Source organism: Lissotriton vulgaris, chromosome 3_1 (genome assembly GCF_964263255.1).
Source record: "Lissotriton vulgaris chromosome 3_1, aLisVul1.2, whole genome shotgun sequence".
Taxonomy (NCBI): domain Eukaryota; kingdom Metazoa; phylum Chordata; class Amphibia; order Caudata; family Salamandridae; genus Lissotriton; species Lissotriton vulgaris.
The window spans coordinates 2,133,029,573-2,133,052,303 of NC_141689.1; the positions used below are offsets into that span (position 1 = coordinate 2,133,029,573).

At 46.3% G+C, this 22,731-nt stretch overlaps 1 protein-coding gene across 1 annotated transcript in view; it reads left to right on the forward strand.

Moving 5' to 3' along the window:
- Positions 1 to 22,731, forward strand: part of BEND4 (BEN domain containing 4) — a 305,504-nt gene that overhangs the window by 147,451 nt on the left and 135,322 nt on the right. The window contains exon 3 of the mRNA XM_086962698.1: positions 19,920 to 20,011. Coding sequence (XP_086818824.1) covers positions 19,920 to 20,011 — 92 coding nt within the window. The remainder of the gene's footprint in view (positions 1 to 19,919; positions 20,012 to 22,731) is intronic.

Here is a 22,731-nt window from a genome sequence, read left to right on the forward strand (position 1 = left end):
ACCAACTATTGTCCTCAAATGGAAAAGCATGACCGTAGAATGCCATCTATCTACCATAACAACATTAATTGTGACATACCTAATGCCTTCCATCAAGATGGTGTGCATCTCAATGATTCTGTTTGTGTCTACTTTGTCAAAATCCAAAACTATCTTCATCTCTTCTCTCATTGAGATTCATACGACATACTTATACCAAAGTGCTCTTTTCGATGTCTATTTTTCTTTTTAAGTTCCCCCTCATACTGTCCCTCCTTTTTCTTTTTTTGTGTTCTCTATAATTCACAGCTTGGATTTGAATTGCAATTCACATTTTATTCTAACATTGCATGTTCATGTTTTTAGCCAGTGATTCGTGACTTACCAATCATGAACCAGCTAGGAGTCATGCTTCTCTTGGTTTCGAAAATGCACCATTTCTTTTCATGTCTTTTTACAACTATCATTATTTATGCCCTTTCAATTTCCCTAGCCTTTTTGCATACATTGTTATACTCGCAAAATGTGTTCTTGTCTTTTTTTTCCTGTACGCAAAACTAACTATTTATTAATGGATTATGACGTGTGTATGCACAAATCTTTTATCGTGTAAACAGGTTGCATCGCCACACAGTGGTGGCCCTCTTAGTTTATGACTTGCAGCCTTGAGAACGATACATGTCCTGATATTTGATTCTGTGCATCGCAATGGCATTTTTCTTTAAAACAAAGTATGCACACACACATTGTTGTCTCCCACTTGTTAATGTTTAATCACTTTTTAGGTTTTGCCTCGCCAAAAAGATGCGCTCTGCGCATCTTTTTTGCGCAGCAAAAACCTAATGAGAACTGTAGTGTGGCTTTGGGTCGGCCCTCGTCATTCATTGGCTGGCTCCATAAATGGAGCCTAGCCATTGGATGAGGGGCCTGTCCGTCAATGCCGGACCAGACACGGGGGCGTTCCCGACATTCTTTGGCTTTTGCCGACGTCACGCGACGCCGGGAACGCCCCCGAGTCTGGTCCGGCATTGCCGGCACTTCTGCGTCTCTCCTCCCCCGTTTCCCGCCCGTGACTGGCCGGCCGGCCAATCCTAGCGCGGCCGGCCGGAAGTGCCCGCCCCCCGCAGCCCGGGGGAAGAAGGAAGACGGCAAGAGTATACGGAGCTCGCCTGGCCGGGACCCTCAGCAGAGGCTTTGATTGTAAATCCAAAAAAAGACTGGAAAAGAGCCACTTTGGTGCCACTGCCAGGGTTGTAGGTTTTCTGTCCTAGCAGCAGTGTCTTGAAGCAGCCACGGGGAGGCACGCATTCAAAGAGAGACAGGAAGCTGGCTAGGACGTGCCTCTGTCTGGTGGTGCATCCCCTGCCAGTAGCAGTCCGCAGTAGCCCCCCAAAGTACGTCGTTTTTAGTGGGGCGCCCCTTTAGTGCTCTAACCTGCCACCTGCAGTACGGGGAGAACCCTCCTGCGAGTATCCCCGGAACAGTCTCTGAAACGCCGCCTGGCTCGCGCCAGGTGCACGCGGCCGCTCGGCTGCAGGTTGTCAAGTGACAGGTGACGGGGCTGTAGTCGGAGAGACCTAAAGCACAAAGGGGCGGGGCCACGGAGCTCGCGCTCCGCAGCCACGCAGGCGTCCACACGGGAAGGCAGGGGAGTCGAGGCGGCGAGATAGCTCAGTGGGTTAAGTCTTTGACGGTTACGGGCGAGTGTACACTGCAGCCAGGTAGGGTGTGGAGTTCACGAAGGCAGACCCATTCTTGCATCTTGACGAATACACCAAAGGCCAGGACCTCTGTGGCGCAGCAGGACGAAAGAGGAAGACCTGCAAGGAGCGCGTAAGCAGCAGGTTGTGCTCATAGTGCTGCTTACCAGAAGCAAGGCCGGTCGTAACAGAGGCGCAGTATCCACGATGCACATGTCCATATTTGATACTCTCACGCACTGTTGCTTTAAGCCCCGAGTCGTCGGAAGACGCTCTGCTTCGTGGGATAAAACACACGGCATCCACCCTGCCCCCGTCTGCAGACGCCAGAAGCGTGCCGGGCTCCGCTCGCAAACACTGATAAGTCACCCTGCCTAAGCTCGCTCCTTCTGTCGTTTGAGGTGCACCTGGGGTGATCCCCAGAGCTGGGGTCCCCTGCGGGGAGGATTTTATGTTCAGTGCTGCAGTGAACAGCTCGCGCCCTTCCCCCGTCCCCTCCTCTTTGATAATAGTTAACCCCTTCGGTGGCACAACAGGTAGGTGCAACACTAGATCACTAGAATACTGCAAGGGTGGCGGTAAGTGGTCAGTGGCTTGTAATGGACGTCAGTCCTTCGGCACACAAACCCTCCTCCGGTATTTCAAAGCACGTCTGCGGGAGCACGACCTGACCCCCTGAGCACAGCAGCTGACCCCTGCACAGCAGAGCTAAGCAGGAGGGGCACAAGGCCGAGCATTCGATCTCACTACCTCTGTTCCCACATAAGTCTGCGGGGCGCCACTGGAGCACTGGCCCCTTCAGCCAGCAACTACAACCTGCACAGAAGCTAACCCATGCACTGCGCAGCAGAGCGAGGCAGCAGGTGATGCGCACAGCCGGGGCACGAGTTTCCACCTCTGTTTCCACACTACACACTAGTCTGCACAGTACTATTAGCGCCCTGGTGCCATTAACACAGCAGCTCACCCCTGTACAGAAGAGCGAGACAGGTGCAACGCTAGACCGAGCACTCGTTTCCCCCACCTGTGCTTCCACACAAGTCCACAGAGCACAACTAGCGCCCATCTGGCGTTAGCGTAGCAGCTAAACCCTGCGCAGCAGCTACCCCCTGCACACTAGAGCGAGGCAGGTGCAACGCAAGAGCGGAGCCCTTGTTTTCACCACCTCTGTTTCTAGGGCACTCGTATCCACACAAACACCCCATCCATTTCTACACACGTGTGCCGTGCACTGCCGTCTCCCTATCCCTATCTGACAGCAGCACAGCATCACTCCACCATCAATAGCTCACCCCACACTCTGGAGGCAGCCGGCTACAAGGCTGATTAGTGCTTTATGGTGGTCGACGCTAGCCCCACACAAACACGCCTCCAATGTGTCCACGGACATACCCCAGCCCTTATGACAGTGCACGTCGCGGATGGGCGGGGAAAACTGCAGCTGGTGCAGAAATAGTTCATCAGAGTCCCAGGAGCTCTGGTGATAAGATGGTCCGTGCTTAATAGTGAGCATTGCTGCAAAAGACGGCATCACGGGACCCTTAGAGTAGCAGTTAACCCCTTCAGTACACAGGGAGGCTTGGGCGGAGAGCCCGTGCTGGTACATCCGTGCTTGGGGTGGGTAAGGTGGGTTTATGGTGATCGGCACTGTTTTCACACCAGCACGCGCATATAATGTATGGCTACCTCGGGACCACACACACAAGTTAACCCCTTCAACACACAGCAAGGCTCTGCTGGAGAGCCCCTGCTGGTGCCTCACTAGTTTACCAGATCCCCAGGGGGCTGGCGACACGGTGGTCAGTGGCTGAGAGAGGCCGGCGATGTCCTCATAAACACGCCCCCAACGTTTCCCCACTAGCAGCTTTTCACTCAGCTCTTCGCAGACGCACAAATAATACATGATGGGAAAATGAACCGGGCAGCTGAGCCCAGGGCGCTGCTCGCCAGACAGCAGCCCGCTGGCTACTCAGGAACAGGTAGGACTTTTTTTTTTACAAATTAAGCGCTGACTCCACCTCTTGTAGACTCCTGCAGTTTTAACACAGGAATCTAAGGATCTGCACATGTTTTAATAGAGAACACCCATATTTTGCTTCCAATGTTCCAGAGATGCACGTTTTCCTCCTTTGTCGTTTGCTATATCTCCTAAGAATATGTGGTAGTGAGAATTGTACGGTGACATAAGTTCAGTGTGTTCTTTCAAGGCACGTGCGCCTGTAGCGCAACACTACCTGGTGCTTTACTTTTGGGGCTTGAGAGCTGATTGTTGGTAAACTTGGATGAGTGGGTGGATGGATGAGTGGGCGGATGGATGAGTGGGCGGATGGATGAGTGGGTGGAAGGATGAGCGGATGGATGAGTGGGTAGATGGATGGATGAGTAGGTGGAAGGATGAGTGGATGGATGAGTAGGTGGAAGGATGAGCGGGCGGATGGGTGGGTGGAAGGATGAGCATATGGATGAGTGAGAGGATGGATAAGCGGGTGGAAGGATGAGCAGATTGATGAGTGGGCGGATGGATGTGTGAGCGGATGGACGAATAGGTGGAAGGATGAGTGGATGGATGAGTAAGTGGGCAGCTGGAGGGAGGGACGAGGGAGCGGATGTATGATGAGGTCGGCGGGCGCCTGCTTTGATAGATGAGTGGGTACCAGAATGGACAAGTGGGCAGCTGGGTGGGTGAATGAAGAGATTGGCAAGTGCATGCGTAGATAGATGAGCGGATGGATCAGTGGCTGGGTGTTCAGATGGGTTAGATGATTGGTTGAAGTTGCTATTGTAAATGACAATGCCATTTATTTATGTTAAAAAAAAAACAAATAAAAATAATGTCAAGAGCAATGCCAATAGCTCTAACTTTAACAAAGGCAAAACCATTGCATTGTAAATGCTTGTTAGGTTTTGCCTCGCCAAAAAGATGCGCTCTGCGCATCTTTTTTGCGCAGGCAAAAACTAATGAGTACTGTAGTGTGGGTTTGGGTCGGCCCTCGTCATTCATTGGCTGGCTCCATAAATGGAGCCTAGCCATTGGACGAGGGGCCTGTCCGTCAATGCCGGACCAGACACGGGGGCGTTCCCGAGATTCTTTGGCTTTTGGCTACGTCAGCCGAAAGCCTCTTCTCGGGAACGCCCCCGAATCTGGTCCGGGATTGAGGGCACCCGCCGGGAAAGGGCATGAAGGTCAAACCAAGCTGCAGGGAGGTATCGCCGGCAGCCCGTCATCCGAGGAGATGGTTGGCTGCAGGGAAAGTAGGAGGCATGAAGATTATACCGAGTGCAGAGTGGTGCTTCAGAGTGGTGCTTCAGAGTGGTGCTTCAGAGTGGTGCTTCAGAGTGGTGCTTCAGAGTGGAGCGCCAGAGTGGAGCTTCAGAGTGGAGCTTCAGAGTGCAGAGTGGAGCTTCAGAGTGGAGCTTCAGAGTGGAGCTTCAGAGTGGAGCTTCAGAGTGCAGAGTGGAGCTTCAGAGTGGAGCTTCAGAGTGGAGCTTCAGAGTGCAGAGTGGAGCTTCAGAGTGGAGCTTCAGAGTGCAGAGTGGAGCTTCAGAGTGGAGCTTCAGAGTGGAGCTTCAGAGTGGAGCTTCAGAGTGGAGCTTCAGAGTGGAGCTTCAGTGTGCAGAGTGGAGCTTCAGAGTGGAGCTTCAGAGTGGAGCTTCAGAGTGGAGCTTCAGAGTGGAGCTTCAGAGTGCAGAGTGGAGCTTCAGAGTGGAGCTTCAGAGTGGAGCTTCAGAGTGGAGCTTCAAAGTGGAGCTTCAGAGTGGAGCTTCAGAGTGCAGAGTGGAGCTTCAGAGTGGAGCTTCAGAGTGGAGCTTCAGAGTGGAGCTTCAGAGTGGAGCTTCAGAGTGCAGAGTAGAGCTTCAGAGTGGAGCTTCAGAGTGCAGAGTAGAGCTTCAGAGTGGAGCTTCAGAGTGCAGAGTAGAGCTTCAGAGTGGAGCTTCAGAATGGAGCTTCAGAGTGGAGCTTCAGAGTGGAGCTTCAGAGTGGAGCTTCAGAGTGGAGCTTCAGAGTGGAGCTTCAGAGTGCGGAGTGGAGCTTCAGAGTGCAGAGTGGAGCTTCAGAGTGGAGCTTCAGAGTGCAGAGTGGAGCTTCAGAGTGCAGAGTGGAGCTTCAGAGTGCAGATTCAGAGTGGAGCTTCAGAGTGCAGAGTGGAGCTTCAGAGTGGAGCTTCGGAGTGCAGAGTGGAGCTTCAGAGTGGAGCTTCAGAGTGCAGAGTGGAGCTTCAGAGTGGAGCTTCAGAGTGGAGCTTCAGAGTGCAGAGTGGAGCTTCAGAGTGCAGAGTGGAGCTTCAGAGTGGAGCTTCAGAGTGCAGAGTGGAGCTTCAGAGTGGAGCTTCAGAGTGGAGCTTCAGAGTGGAGCTTCAGAGTGGAGCTTCAGAGTGGAGCTTCAGAGTGCAGAGTGGAGCTTCAGAGTGGAGCTTCAGAGTAGAGCTTCAGAGTGGAGCTTCAGAGTGCAGCTTCAGAGTGGAGCTTCAGAGTGGAGCTTCAGAGTGGAGCTTCAGAGTGGAGCTTCAGAGTGGAGCTTCAGAGTGGAGCTTCAGAGTGGAGCTTCAGAGTGCAGAGTGGAGCTTCAGAGTGGAGCTTCAGAGTGCAGAGTGGAGCTTCAGAGTGGAGCTTCAGAGTGCAGAGTGGAGCTTCAGAGTGGAGCTTCAGAGTGGAGCTTCAGAGTGGAGCTTCAGAGTGCAGCTTCAGAGTGCAGCTTCAGAGTGCAGCTTCAGAGTGGAGCTTCAGAGTGCAGAGTGGAGCTTCAGAGTGCAGAGTGGAGCTTCAGAGTGCAGAGTGGAGCTTCAGAGTGGAGCTTCAGAGTGGAGCTTCAGAGTGCAGAGTGGAGCTTCAGAGTGCAGCTTCAGAGTGGAGCTTCAGAGTGCAGAGTGGAGCTTCAGAGTGCAGAGTGGAGCTTCAGAGTGGAGCTTCAGAGTGGAGCTTCAGAGTGGAGCTTCAGAGTGCAGAGTGGAGCTTCAGAGTGGAGCTTCAGAGTGGAGCTTCAGAGTGCAGAGTGGAGCTTCAGAGTGGAGCTTCAGAGTGCAGAGTGGAGCTTCAGAGTAGAGCTTCAGAGTGGAGCTTCAGAGTGGAGCTTCAGAGTGGAGCTTCAGAGTGCAGATTCAGAGTGCAGATTCAGAGTGCAGATTCAGAGTGGAGCTTCAGAGTGCAGAGTGGAGCTTCAGAGTGGAGCTTCAGAGTGCAGAGAGGAGCTTCAGAGTGGAGCTTCAGAGTGCAGAGAGGAGCTTCAGAGTGGAGCTTCAGAGTGGAGCTTCAGAGTGGAGCTTCAGAGCGGAGCTTCAGAGCGGAGCTTCAGAGCGGAGCTTCAGAGTGGAGCTTCAGAGCGGAGCTTCAGAGTGGAGCTTCAGAGTGGAGCTTCAGAGTGGAGCTTCAGAGCGGAGCTTCAGAGCGGAGCTTCAGAGTGGAGCTTCAGAGCGGAGCTTCAGAGTGCAGAGTGGAGCTTCAGAGTGGAGCTTCAGAGTGCAGAGTGGAGCTTCAGAGTGGAGCTTCAGAGCGGAGCTTCAGAGCGGAGCTTCAGAGCGGAGCTTCAGAGTGGAGCTTCAGAGTGGAGCTTCAGAGTGCAGAGTGGAGCTTCAGAGTGGAGCTTCAGAGTGGAGCTTCAGAGTGCAGAGTGGAGCTTCAGAGTGGAGCTTCAGAGTGCAGAGTGGAGCTTCAGAGTGGAGCTTCAGAGTGCAGAGTGGAGCTTCCGAGTGGAGCTTCAGAGTGCAGAGTGGAGCTTCCGAGTGGAGCTTCCGAGTGGAGCTTCAGAGTGGAGCTTCAGAGTGGAGCTTCAGAGTGCAGAGTGGAGCTTCAGAGTGGAGCTTCAGAGTGGAGCTTCAGAGTGGAGCTTCAGAGTGGAGCTTCAGAGTGCAGAGTGGAGCTTCAGAGTGGAGCTTCAGAGTGGAGCTTCAGAGTGGAGCTTCAGAGTGGAGCTTCAGAGTGGAGCTTCAGAGTGGAGCTTCAGAGTGCAGAGTGGAGCTTCAGAGTGGAGCTTCAAAGTGGAGCTTCAGAGTGGAGCTTCAGAGTGCAGAGTGGAGCTTCAGAGTGGAGCTTCAGAGTGGAGCTTCAGAGTGGAGCTTCAGAGTGGAGCTTCAGAGTGCAGAGTAGAGCTTCAGAGTGGAGCTTCAGAGTGCAGAGTAGAGCTTCAGAGTGGAGCTTCAGAATGGAGCTTCAGAGTGGAGCTTCAGAGTGGAGCTTCAGAGTGCAGAGTAGAGCTTCAGAGTGGAGCTTCAGAGTGGAGCTTCAGAGTGGAGCTTCAGAGTGGAGCTTCAGAGTGGAGCTTCAGAGTGGAGCTTCAGAGTGCGGAGTGGAGCTTCAGAGTGCAGAGTGGAGCTTCAGAGTGCAGAGTGGAGCTTCAGAGTGCAGAGTGGAGCTTCAGAGTGGAGCTTCAGAGTGGAGCTTCAGAGTGCAGAGTGGAGCTTCAGAGTGCAGATTCAGAGTGGAGCTTCAGAGTGCAGAGTGGAGCTTCAGAGTGGAGCTTCAGAGTGCAGAGTGGAGCTTCAGAGTGGAGCTTCAGAGTGCAGAGTGGAGCTTCAGAGTGGAGCTTCAGAGTGCAGAGTGGAGCTTCAGAGTGCAGAGTGGAGCTTCAGAGTGCAGAGTGGAGCTTCAGAGTGGAGCTTCAGAGTGCAGAGTGGAGCTTCAGAGTGGAGCTTCAGAGTGGAGCTTCAGAGTGCAGAGTGGAGCTTCAGAGTGGAGCTTCAGAGTGCAGAGTGGAGCTTCAGAGTGGAGCTTCAGAGTGGAGCTTCAGAGTGGAGTTTCAGAGTGGAGCTTCAGAGTGGAGCTTCAGAGTGGAGCTTCAGAGTGGAGCTTCAGAGTGGAGCTTCAGAGTGCAGAGTGGAGCTTCAGAGTGGAGCTTCAGAGTGGAGCTTCAGAGTGGAGCTTCAGAGTGGAGCTTCAGAGTGCAGCTTCAGAGTGCAGCTTCAGAGTGGAGCTTCAGAGTGCAGAGTGGAGCTTCAGAGTGCAGAGTGGAGCTTCAGAGTGGAGCTTCAGAGTGGAGCTTCAGAGTGCAGAGTGGAGCTTCAGAGTGGAGCTTCAGAGTGGAGCTTCAGAGTGCAGAGTGGAGCTTCAGAGTGGAGCTTCAGAGTGCAGAGTGGAGCTTCAGAGTGGAGCTTCAGAGTGGAGCTTCAGAGTGGAGCTTCAGAGTGGAGCTTCAGAGTGGAGCTTCAGAGTGGAGCTTCAGAGTGCAGATTCAGAGTGCAGATTCAGAGTGCAGATTCAGAGTGGAGCTTCAGAGTGCAGAGTGGAGCTTCAGAGTGGAGCTTCAGAGTGCAGAGAGGAGCTTCAGAGTGGAGCTTCAGAGTGCAGAGAGGAGCTTCAGAGTGGAGCTTCAGAGTGGAGCTTCAGAGTGGAGCTTCAGAGCGGAGCTTCAGAGTGGAGCTTCAGAGTGGAGCTTCAGAGTGGAGCTTCAGAGCGGAGCTTCAGAGCGGAGCTTCAGAGTGGAGCTTCAGAGTGGAGCTTCAGAGTGGAGCTTCAGAGCGGAGCTTCAGAGTGGAGCTTCAGAGTGGAGCTTCAGAGTGCAGAGTGGAGCTTCAGAGTGGAGCTTCAGAGTGCAGAGTGGAGCTTCAGAGTGGAGCTTCAGAGTGGAGCTTCAGAGCGGAGCTTCAGAGCGGAGCTTCAGAGTGGAGCTTCAGAGTGGAGCTTCAGAGTGCAGAGTGGAGCTTCAGAGTGGAGCTTCAGAGTGGAGCTTCAGAGTGGAGCTTCAGAGTGGAGCTTCAGAGTGGAGCTTCAGAGTGGAGCTTCAGAGTGGAGCTTCAGAGTGCAGAGTGGAGCTTCAGAGTGGAGCTTCAGAGTGCAGAGTGGAGCTTCAGAGTGGAGCTTCAGAGTGCAGAGTGGAGCTTCCGAGTGGAGCTTCAGAGTGCAGAGTGGAGCTTCCGAGTGGAGCTTCCGAGTGGAGCTTCCGAGTGGAGCTTCCGAGTGGAGCTTCAGAGTGGAGCTTCAGAGTGCAGAGTGGAGCTTCAGAGTGCAGAGTGGAGCTTCAGAGTGCAGAGTGGAGCTTGAGAGTGGAGCTTCAGAGTGGAGCTTCAGAGTGGAGCTTCAGAGTGGAGCTTCAGAGTGCAGAGTGGAGCTTCAGAGTGGAGCTTCAGAGTGGAGCTTCAGAGTGGAGCTTCAGAGTGGAGCTTCAGAGTGGAGCTTCAGAGTGCAGAGCGGAGCTTCAGAGTGGAGCTTCAGAGTGGAGCTTCAGAGTGCAGAGTGGAGCTTCAGAGTGGAGCTTCAGAGTGCAGAGTGGAGCTTCAGAGTGGAGCTTCAGAGTGCAGAGTGGAGCTTCAGAGTGGAGCTTCAGAGTGGAGCTTCAGAGTGGAGCTTCAGAGTGCAGAGTAGAGCTTCAGAGTGGAGCTTCAGAGTGGAGCTTCAGAGTGGAGCTTCAGAGTGGAGAGTGGAGATTCAGAGTGGAGATTCAGAGTGGAGAGTGGAGCTTCAGAGTGGAGATTCAGAGTGGAGAGTGGAGCTTCAGAGTTGAGATTCAGAGTGCAGAGTGGAGAGTGGAGCTTCAGAGTGCAGAGTGGAGCTTCAGAGTGCAGAGTGGAGCTTCAGAGTGGAGCTTCAGAGTGCAGAGTGGAGCTTCAGAGTGGAGCTTCAGAGTGCAGAGTGGAGCTTCAGAGTGGAGCTTCAGAGTGCAGAGTGGAGCTTCAGAGTGGAGCTTCAGAGTGGAGCTTCAGAGTGGAGCTTCAGAGTGCAGAGTGGAGCTTCAGAGTGCAGAGTGGAGCTTCAGAGTGCAGAGTGGAGATTCAGAGTGCAGAGTGGAGATTCAGAGTGGAGCTGCAGAGTGGAGCTTCAGAGTGCAGAGTGCAGAGTGGAGATTCAGAGTGCAGATTCAGAGTGCAGAGTGCAGAGTGCAGATTCAGAGTGGAGCTTCAGAGTTCAGATTCAGAGTGGAGCTTCAGAGTGCAGAGTGGAGCTTCAGAGTGCAGATTCAGAGTGGAGCTTCAGAGTTCAGATTCAGAGTGGAGCTTCAGAGTGCAGAGTGGAGCTTCAGAGTGGAGCTTCAGAGTGGAGCTTCAGAGTGGAGCTTCAGAGTGGAGCTTCAGAGTGCAGAGTGGAGCTTCAGAGTGCAGAGTGGAGCTTCAGAGTGTCAAGAGCAATGCCAATAGCTCTAACTTTAACAAAGGCAAAACCATTGCATTGTAAATGCTTGTTATTTCTGACTTGAAACTCCACTTTCATTGCCTGACTGGCCCATGCATCACCAACCTTTTTAAACTTTCCTACTGCTTTCTTTCATTCCTTTTTAGGTCTCGCCTAGGCAGCGGGCATGCACTGCTCTATGAGGGCCTTTAGCCATTGTTCGGCTCCTTTTCAAGCACACTCTTGCTTATGCTGGTATCCACCTTGCGGGAGCGAGCAGCGGCACGCGTTGTAATTGAAAACATATGGCTCTCACGCCGCCGCTGCTTGCTCCCGCAAGGCGGATGCCAGCACAAGCACAAGTGTGCTTGAAAAGGCTCCAGTCCAGACAAACAGGTTCTTTGAACAGAGTGGAGCAGCTGCTCCGAGGAAGGGCTGAGGACGCTCATGTGATCCCGCTCACGACTGCCCCTGTCCCGCACATCACTTAATCTCCCTGTGCCTCCCGCCCTCCCTCTTGAATTATCGTGTCCAGATGCGGGCGCGATAATTGCAACCAGATGTTTCGCTGTGGTGCGCACCACTCCCAGGCTTGTTCACTTAATAACCATGGCTCTCCAGTGAGATCATTGTTGCCATTCATTACATACCTTGCACTTGTATCCCTTCACTTAACGTTTCCTCACCAGGGGTTTTAAAAAAGAATAAATGTTTTAAATTAGGCTTGTTACCAAAGTTCGATAGCGCAGCATCAAGGGAAATGAATAAAATAAAATAAACTATTACCTTCCCAGGCCCCCATGATTCCAGCAGTCCTTCCTTCACACACACTGGTGGCGTCACCAAAGAGACTACAGAGACTGCAAGAGATTTTGAGTAGACTCTACCATCAGATTCGGAGGAAGGGGGGAAAAGATCTTCAAATCCCACCTTCGAGCTAATTTTCTTTTGTCGTTCGGTGGGATACTAACAAGAAAAACGATCGCTAGATATTATTTTATGCCTTATGTGGCATGCAATCAAGCTGCAGAAATTGGAAACCCAGACACATATCAAACATGGTATCACCCTCAGGAGGAAATAGGGAGCCATCTTTTGCAAACATAGATAAGGGACAATAAAAGTAAATTCCAGATGAAGCAGCAAATGGAGGCAAAGGACAGCAATGCAAGTCGTTTTGAAGCATTTATTTAATGACAAGTGAAGAACACACTTCAAAAGTTTAAAAATATGCTACTGAAAGTATTACACTTGAACACAATTAAATTAAAAACTTCCCATTTCATTTTTTTCGTTGACGCAATTATTTTCTTTCTTTCTTAACTCAAAGCATATTCTTATGCTCAATACAGAAAAAAATACGTATTTGACTTTTATATTGTTTTGCGGTCTGATATAGCGGTGAAAACTGAACGAATCACGATTTCAAAATGATTGGTTTATTTGTATTCACAGAGAGGGTTGCACCCTGCCAATCTTTCTAGTAAACTTAACAGGATGCAAAGTGGCTGCTGTCCGGGTATGTGCAGGCAACGACATTTACGCTTCCTGTACACTATTTTCCAATTACACCACAGCTAATTTTTTTGAAGGGGCGGGCCATCCAAAAGATGTGGCCTTTCATGATTGGTTTACACCTCAGTCAGTTAAATGTCTCCTGGAATGGGCTGGTCACAGGCTGTCATCGAGCCTCGTAATAATTGGTGTAGAAAGAGGACAACACAGGGTTCCTGCTATCTTGGGAACACTATTACCTTTAACAGTAGACATTGATAAACTTAAACAGAGTAATCACTAAGAGGCTACTGTTGGGTAAGAGAAAACACAAAGGCTCGCAGTTCCACGCGGGACTACCTTGTACCTGTCAGAAACCTTTATGAATTGTGGGATTTGTAGTACTGGCTTGAAAATGTGTTAAACAGAACCTCAAGTCCCATAATGCAACAACAAGCATTGGCATAGCCAATAGGTCTCGCTTTTGGGACCTTATAAGTGTTTAACCATGCAACAGTTAATACTTATAAGGTAGACCTATTGGCTATGCCAATGCTTGTTATTTATGATTTCCTATTTTTATGCACTTCAAAAGACTACTCTGCAGGCCAGTCCTCAGGGTCACCAATCACCCATTCTGCTGCATCTGGTGGTTCTGTTCCCTCTGTTGCCCTGGAATCCCCTGCCATCCACCAGGTGGAGGTTGGTGATGTCTGGTGACGAAAAAGTGGAAGAGGAAGCTAGCCCTTCCATTGCCCCTCCCTCATGGGATCGACATCAGCCTTCATGGGTGTTGGTCTACTCCAAACAAAAACGATTTGAATGCTCGGACAGTGCAGATTAAGGGGTCGATTACGATGCCGGTCGGAAAACATTCCGACCGAATTGGTCTGGGAATAGTTTCTGACCGAATCGGATCCGGGGAGTCCACCCGGCCGATTACAATGCTTCCGGTTACGATTCGGTCAGACTCCCATTGACTTCAATGAGAGCCTGTGTTCCGACCAAATACACACGCTCCCATTGATGAAAGAGGTGGTTGGGGAAAATCGTGTACCCTGTGGCGACACCCCTTGGTGAATGCCACACTGTGCATGGTTGGAAAGGTAGGGGTCCCTTGGGTACCCCCATGGGCCCCATTTGTAAGGCCACAATTGAGGGGGCCTGCTACGAGCCCCCAAAGTCATATTCTGACAGCTGCTCCGAGTCTGAACAACCAATTCGAAAAGGCTGTCCGAATCTGACATCGTAATCGCTTGGTCGGAAATGCAGTCCGTAGACCTGTACGAGTCCGCTCTGTATGATTCGGTCTGTCCAAATGCCCCCCGGAACCGACTCAAAAAGTCTGACCGCTTTACGAACATCGTAATTAGCCATTCGGAAACCTTTGCGAATCGTTCGGAAGGTCAGGTTCCGAATCTGATTCAGCAGATCCGAATCTGACTTTGAGCCTTTCCGAATAGCACCGTAATCGACCCCTAAGTGTGAATTCAGGCAATTTCATTCATGGATTGACTGAGAAATACACTTTCCCAATATCATCATGGCGACGCACCTGATCAGGATTCTCCACCTTTGCTGTTAACCTCTTACTACTATTTCAGCTCCCACTGCTATCCTGACGTCCTCTGTACCTACAGCAGCAGAGAGCTCAGGGGATAGGGTTTTGGGGTTCCAGTCTTATGGAGAAACCTGTGTGAAATATGCGGTGATGGTGGATTGCTAAGCTAAATCCACCAGAGCATGTGTTTTGCTGCATTACGTGGACATGTTTGCATTTGCCATCTTTAATTTTTTAACTCCTGTTTTGTTTTTTCCAAATTATATTACCAGGATTTGTTTCTAACAAAATATTTTTGCGTCAATATAGACTCTCTTTTGTAAACTCATTCCTTTTTAATTGTGACTTGTCTGTTTATTTACCTTTCCTGGTTCTTGAAACCCCACATATCCTCAACCAAATACCCAACATTTCCCAACAGACCAGAACTGATGCCTGTTCAAGGCAAATGTGTGCATGGTTTCTCTTGTTCATCTTTTACACAAACATAAATCCCATTATTTTCATTGTTCCAGTTGTTTTACTTGTATGTCCTACCATTCGACGTTATTTAACATACCTTTTCTTAATACAGTTGTGCTGTTAAAACTCACTTTGTTTCAGGCTCTTACATTTTACTTTCACTACTTTCATACACCTCTCATTGCATCTCAATCACCCACCCTGAGTTTGAATCAACAGGTGTAAGTATGTGAGTGTGTATATGAGTCAGTAGCAGTGCACGAATAAGTGCTCATGGGCATACTTCTATGACTGAGTGTGTGTCTTCAATAGTGGTGGTGTGTAAATGCAAACCTCTATGTATGCCTGTGTCTGAGTCTTTGTTTTTTTTTTTTTTTTTGAAAACCTTTATTATATCATTCACAAAAATTACAGGAGTAGACCTACAACCACAGGGGCCAGACACTGCATTTAAGAGATACGTATAAGAAGTTCAATAACACAGCTCTTCAGCTGGCAACCCTGAGGTCCGGCAGCGATACAGGATATATATTGTATTGAACACAGCGCCGATCTCATGTTATTCATAAGGTTTTCATTTTGCCTTTAACCCCACCCTCCCCGCCCCAGAGACAAGATAGAGAAGAAGATACAGGATATCCGGAGCCACACAATCAAAGATATAATAAGAGTCTTTGTTAATGAGGACGTCGTGAGGTAGTGGCAAGGTGCACATAAGCATGCTTGTGTGTTCCCCTGAGTGCGTTGCTGCACCTATGAGTACCACCATAACACATCTATGCCGCTAAGACTGCCTTGATCACAACCACGTTCATTACGCACTCAACATGAAACAAATACTTTGTGTTTCTTTGAATCGATACATTCTCAGTACATGAAAGAAACACTTTTTGTTTCTATGAAGGGATGCATTTTCCATATATCCCTGAAGGTATTCGCATTATTTACATTTTGTATTCCACACAATATAATGTAAAGTCATCAGCATCTAATAAGCATGTTGCTTATTGTGCCCTATAATGTTAAATCACCAAGATGCCTGCTAAAAAAATTATTACATTCAGCTGCATCATAAGTTTAAAATTGTGCCCATGCGGGCAAATAATATCATTCATCAGCATGTGTGTCAGTTCATTTCCACCAGTAATAGGTTGCATGATGTGCTGCAGAAGAAATTTCTTAACTTAAACTGCATAAATAGTCCCAAATCATTCCCTAGTGGGCAAACACCAATGTGCACATCCAGCAGATTCTAAATTATAATTAAATAAAAGAACTACATTTAAATTCATGCAAAATCAAGCACAATTAAAAAATTTGAGACTAAAAGGTAATGCAACTAATACACAATCTGCACTATGGCTGTGGGTATATACAATTCCTCTTCTATTTTCAAGCCCTCTGGTATTATGATACTCAAATCTAATATATAGCAGACTCTAATCTCTGCAATCGCTGTTCCCTGTTGCCACCTCTTATATTCATGAATACAGAATCTACCACAAAATATCTTAGCTCTGTTGCTGTTAAGCACCTCCTCAAAGTGCCTGGCAACAGTATAACTATGATCCTTATACTTGATGGTCCGCACATGCTGTAAGATTCTGTTATGTGCTTGCAGAATTGCATTGCCCACATATAACTTGGTAAACACAAAGAGATGATGGGGGGAGCACTGAAACTTTTCAGACACTCACACCCACTCACAGATCTTGGTTGAATACATCATTGTTCTTTAACTCACTCCGCCACCCCAGTTCAGACCCAAACATATGCAAATCAGTCTGGGTCCTCTTTCTCATGGGAGCCATCCAGCCTGAACTGTCAAGCCAGGCCTTCCCTGGACCGGAAACAAGCATCCTGGGACCGGTTTCGGGGTAATACCCCTCATCAGCCAGGCTAGCTTGAAACCAGTTGCAAAGTGAGCAAGAGACCCACGTCTGGGTATAACTTGGGGCAAGAGCATGTCAAAATGTATACCACATATTCACTTTTGCGGTACCATGCTACACATATTTTTAGTGGGGTATTAGTTAAAGGTGATTTAACCCCAGTCATATTTACCCCATATATACAGGCCTTACATTTGTGACATTTTCTGCAACCCTTACTGCTTGCTAACCCATTTTTCAGAATCCTCTTCTCAGGGCTACTGCTGACCAATTCCTGCTGCATAGATTTGGCTCTTCTAAAAGTAATCTGCGGCTTATTATGTATTGTAAGTCCAGTTACAGGATTGCTCTTATTCAGATGCCAATGTTTAATAAGTATAATATCTTGTAATCATTCTAATTACATGACCCTGATGCTTTTTTTGAGGTTTTTTTAGTTTTAGTTTTATTTTTAAACACCAGATTTTTTCTTGTTTTTGTCTTTGCCCTATACCTGGCAGTCTGTAAGATTTCTTGTCTGTAGCCCCTTGAAATAAATCTGTTTGTCAATTCATCTTGTACATGGTTCATCTCATTCCCATCACTGCAATTACATCTGATGCATAGGTTTTCAGCATAGTTGATGCTACATTTACTTTAGGCTGTATGTTTTACTGAAAACTGAAAATAAAGATTACCAGAAGATTATCAACATCCCTTTGAGAAATAATTCTTTCTTGTGCTTAATACCATTTGCACTTATTGTCTTGTCCTTTGTGGTGCACCTTTGCGGTTGTTTTATTTGCACTGTGATTCCCTAGGGAATAGGCATAGTAACGATGGGTGCCAGTCAGTGTGCACACAATTCCCTTCATTAACTTAAGGGCCACATAATATTACGGGGAGAAAGGTAGTCAGGTGCTGACATTAGGAAGGGTCCATCGTTTTATTTTTGTTTCTTTCATCTTGTACATGGTTCATCTCATTCCCATCACTGCAATTACATCTGATGCATAGGTTTTCAGCATAGTTGATGCTACATTTACTCTTACGTAAGTGAAAACTTTGAACATGCAATGTGGTGTTACCTGTGGTGAGCTTTCTATATGCTTTGGTGTTCAATCATTTTTTACATATATCTTCAAGTCCACAAAATATACTTTCTGTGCACTAATGGAACTGGTGAACTGCAAATTCAAACTATTGTAATTGAAGTGTTAGACAAATAGTTTTTTGGACCTCTCAGACACCTTCTAAGTAATAAACAGGTTGTCAATATACTAGGTCCACAAGACCACATTTTCAACCAATTCATTAGCGCACTGCTGCTCCTCCCGCCAGCCCATGTGCAAATACGCACAACTGGGAGTCAAGTAGATGCCTGTAGCTGTTCCCTTGATTTGTCTGTACATTTATTTGTCAAACAGAAAATAAATATTATGTAAACACCAGTGTATCATGCACAGCAACATGTGTGTTTAAAGAGAGTCAATGGCCTCGCACTGAGAAAATATTCAATGTCCCTTAACCCACCGCTATGGGCAGTGCTTGTATACAATGATGTTACTTTCATAGTCATTAATGCAAAATTATTTTCCCAATAAATATCATAAATCCTTCTCAAAAAGTCATCTATATCTTGTATATAAGAAGATAAATGAGCACATAGTCTTACAGAAGGTAATCTATGTACTTGGAGGTACTTTTGAACAACCCCCCAAATGCTGATATGATGGGTCTATCTGGGTGGACATCAGCATTCTTATGTACCTTTGGAACGAGATACAGGATTGGCATAGTGGGAAAATATTTTCTCAAAATAACTATCCATCTTGTCTTATCGATCATGTATATTGCCATTGAAGCCAATCCAAGTGGTATCCAAACCTAGTCTCAATGATTTCCGAACGTGACACCTTACAGTAACATTGCTGATCATTTACCTGTCTACATGGTTCTTCATTGTAGATTGACCTGGGCCACAACACAATATTGCCTCCTTTGTCAGAATCTCAAATTACCACATCCAATCTTTTCTTAAATGTATTTATGAAGTCATAATACTTGCCATGCTGGCCATAGAGACTAGTTTGCCCCTTTTTACACATGTTGGCCCGTAGGGTTTTCAAATATAGCACCAACAAATCCGACAAAATATAAATGGAAACTTATGATCCAGCTAAACTTAATGATTTTGTTTAGTACGCATCTTGCTGATTTAACATTATGGGGTGCAATAAGCAACATGATTAATAGATTCTGATGGGTTAATATGCTGGTAAATTTTAATTGTATTTTGTGCTATGCAAAATGTAAATAATGCGATTACATCATGAATATACTGAGACTGTATCAATTCAAATAATCAGAAAGTATTTCTTTCATGTACTGAGAATGTATTGATTCAAAGAAACAAAGAATTTCTTTTATATTGAGAACATAATGAAAGTGGTTGTGTAAACAGTACTACTAATATTGCACTCTTTCTGTAATCAAGGCTGTCTTGCCAGCTGAAAGATTTGCACACAGTCCCAGAAGTGTTAAAGCCTTGCTTTGGAGTGGACATTGAATAATATATATTCAGACTACTATAATTCGTGCACCTCTGTACACAGTGTTTTCAAGTCTCTAGTCACACTTCATTAACCATAACTCACCACTCTCCCATGCACAGTTTTCTCACGAATTGTCGTTTGAGATATCATAAGTGATGTTATGAATGTTATAATTTCACAGTTTGTATAAGTGATGTATTATCAAAGGGTATAAGCAGTGCATTGAAAAAGGCGCAAGTTATAATAAATGTTGTGTGGCTAGCGAGTTGACAACACTGTGCAGCAAGGTTTTATAAACGATATGGCAAGGTTATACAAATTATGCAGCAAAAAGACAAAATATACAGCTCATCCTCGATTCCTCTTATAGTATTATTTTCACCCTCTTGAGGTAGAAACAATGTTTTGTGAAAACTCCATATTTTGTAGCAAATTATGTGACAAAGACCACAGCCGCCACAAAATGTCACTTATGTCCACCTTATCTCACCATTGTCCAATATGTTAACAATTTATTCATTAAAGGTAAATCTAAACATGTTACTTCCAATTAATTCCCATTGTTAGAAAGCCGCCTTTTCAAGATAACTACTTTAAAATAAATATGTACCTTAAAAAATACATTATAGATTACATGTAATATTCTACTTTATTTGTTTTTGGTAGGGCCGATAGCAAAAAAGTGATAACATTGATACCTGGGTTAGACTCACCTACACAGTGTAAGGACAGAAATGAGGGAGACTTGAACATGGATTATTGATGATTACAATAGATAATAAGACCATTGCATCACATCTTCTTTGCATTTTCACAGGATGAGGGAAGGTGGAAGTATAGTGCATAGCATTTTGATAAATTAGCAAAAATGGAATTGAGTACAGTATAAATTGCTACATTAGTGATTTAGGCAAGAAACTCTTTTACATTTCTCCCGCTAAAAGACTTGCTCTAAATCAATGTAAGTTTATAGGGCAATTACATTTCCCTGATGATTCCTCTCAAAATACCCCTCCCCGGTCTTCCCAAGTGTTGGTATTTATTGTACAAACATAACAGCCCCATGGCAGTAGAAAGAAAGACTGTAGTAGTCATTGTGATTAGGAAAACACTATACCAGGTAAAAACCCTTTCTAGTGGAAGAATTTCAGTTAGGGTAAGAGCAAGTCTAAAAGGTGTTGCAACTGAGTCATGTAATTAGCAATTGTGATTCATGAACTGATGTGCATTAATACAGAACCATTCATGTATTTTTATTTAGTGCCCTGCCAGACTGTTCTGGATTATTTGAAGACTGTCCTTCAGCACCACAATCAGCTTGTTATACCACCACCTGCAGACCAACCAACAGAGGTATTTCATGATGTAATAATTAAATATATCAACATTGATATAGTCTCTTTTGTTAATCAGTGTAATGTTGAGTGATATACGTTTTAAGTGCACAGCAACGTTATTGTTCTTCAAAAGACTGTTTTTCAAATTGGTTAAACGTACACTTGTTACCTCATTTCAACATCTTTCCAGTCATCAGTTGTCTTCCCAGAACACAGCTTATTTATGATTTAAGTAGAATCCTTCTCTAAATAATGTTTGAAGTGATGCATCAGTTATGAATAGAGTTGAGATTCTAAGGAGATGAGGTCTTGGACAACAAGCATGAATGATATTTTCAGCTGGGTATTTAACTAAGCCTAGATGCCAGTAAGCCCTATTACCTCAGACTAGCACATTGCAGACAAAGGAGCGAACTCATTAAGCCATTTATGAGAATGTGAAGTAGTATTCTTGTAGCATTACTTCACTTACTCATATATGCCGATATGAATTGGCCTCAGAAAATCTAACTTCGGACTATTCATTGTATATTCATATAAAGTTAGTACAAATAGAAAGACTATCCCCACTCACACTTTTATTTGAGAGTTTGATATTTTGAGGCACTTCACAGAGTACTTTTTGAGGAAGTGAAATGTTCCCATAGTATTACTTCACTAACCCATAACGGCGTTTGCGAATTGGCTCAAAATAATTTTTTCTTATTTTTATTGATTTCTGAGTATTAGCAATATATAACTATACTAATTAGGTAGGATTCATATACCTTTGCAAAGCTGGCAACCAAATAATTTCAGTAAGGTAACATAACTCTAATTTCATTGTTACCATGAATATAAAGTGTAAGTGCATGGCCGTGTAAAAAAGAACGTTTTTCACACAAAATGCCACCCCACTTTTTTGTTAGCTCTTAGTTATAAGCAACACATCAACCTTAATTAGATATGTTAGGTATATTTATTTTTACCTTTTCTTTCAAATCTTTTTTTGAAAAAATCTTAGATTACATGTCAGAGAGAGAACACAACAAATATAACATATATGTACATCAACTTAAACACAACATTTACCAAGAAAAGAAAACATCATTGCATCAAAATACATTCACTATACACAACAAAGCATCTATATCTATTTCAGACTGTTCCAAAAGGCAAGTCACAATTTCTAGCCTCATTAACCATCAGTGATTTGGAATATCAGGAACAGTAGTAGACAAAGTCACAATTAAAAAGGAGATATCATGACACATTAATTCTACGAGTCAGTGATTATTGGTATTGTTAAGTTTTTATCTCCTTTCTTGCCGACGCGTTTCGAACTCCATACAGCAGTTATGGGTTCTCCTCAGGGCCTTGTCACTTCTATCTGCATGTGTGTAAGGGAAAAAAGAACACTGTTTCAGTGTCGATTCCCAGAGCCTCATTTTATTATTCCGCTTCTAATCTCCTACATTTAAAGTCCATGTTACCTTAATTGTAGCCGTGGTTATCCTATGTCTGGTTCTGGGTCTTTTGAGCTGCAGTCTAAAGGACATTAAAAAATCCCATTTAGAGCCAAACTCAATACTCGCCCTACGGTCACTTCTTGCAAAAACACTGCAGGACGTACCTTAAACTTTCTTTTAGGTCCGTGTATGGGCGTCTCCCTATGGCACGGTGATGCTTTTTGACCTGGGGGAGGGCAAGGGGGGGGTTACTACTAGTGGGCTCATGTCATATCTCAGCCATGTTAGGTAGATTGTTGTAACATTCCTACCTCGTTTGGTGCACCGCGGGCTTCGGGAGCGACTCACTCCATGATCAGCTTTTTGCACACGGTCCTCCGGACTCTGATTAAGTGTACCGCGCGATTACTCTTGTGTTGTTCTCCGGTATCATACACTGTTTAAAAGATAGACCGGAGTGCGTATTAGTTCCCCATTACATGGAGCAGTCCTACGTGGACAACTCAAACCTTCTTACGGCTCACCTTGCTCTGTACAGCTTGCTTCCACTAATGCTTCTTTCACTGTGGAGGGCGGCGGCCAGGTTGCCTGGTTACTTATGACGGTCTCATGACTGTGGGATTTCTGGGATTTGTAGTTTATTAGTTGAGAGAGTGCGCGAATACCTGTGGATTAGCCCTACACGTTTGGGCAACATCGCTGTTCTACTTGGCCTCCCTAATGCTGTAGCCTTCAGTCAAGGGGGACTATCAAACCCTCGTGGAGCCCCACACAATTCTTCCACTACAGTCTAGACACCTCAGAGAGGGTGTTTAATCCGTTTTGCGTACTATTAAATTTCAGAATCAGGTATGCCTCTTTTCTAAGGAGTGTGTCTTCAATGTCAATCGGACCTTTGTTGCCTGTTGGCACGATTGTGCACAGTACAGTCCATTTAAAGTCCATTTCACTGTGGTTCGAATCCAAGAAATGTTGGACCATTGGAGCGCTCACGACCCTCTTTTTGATTCTTGACCTATGCTGGGTGATCCGGCTGTTGACCTGTTGTGTCGTTTTCCCTATGTACATCTTCTGGCAGGCACAAATGATGGCATAGACCACGTTTCGTGTCTTGCAATTCGAGAAACTGATGTTTTTGCATTTAACTCCCCTGTGTTCAAACTCAGAACCTTCAATTGTGGAATCACACAATATGCAATTTCCACACTTGTGGTGCCCTTCAATTGGCTTCATGCCCCATATTGAGAGTAGATGACTTTTTGGCTTGGGAGTTAGTACATCCGCTCTA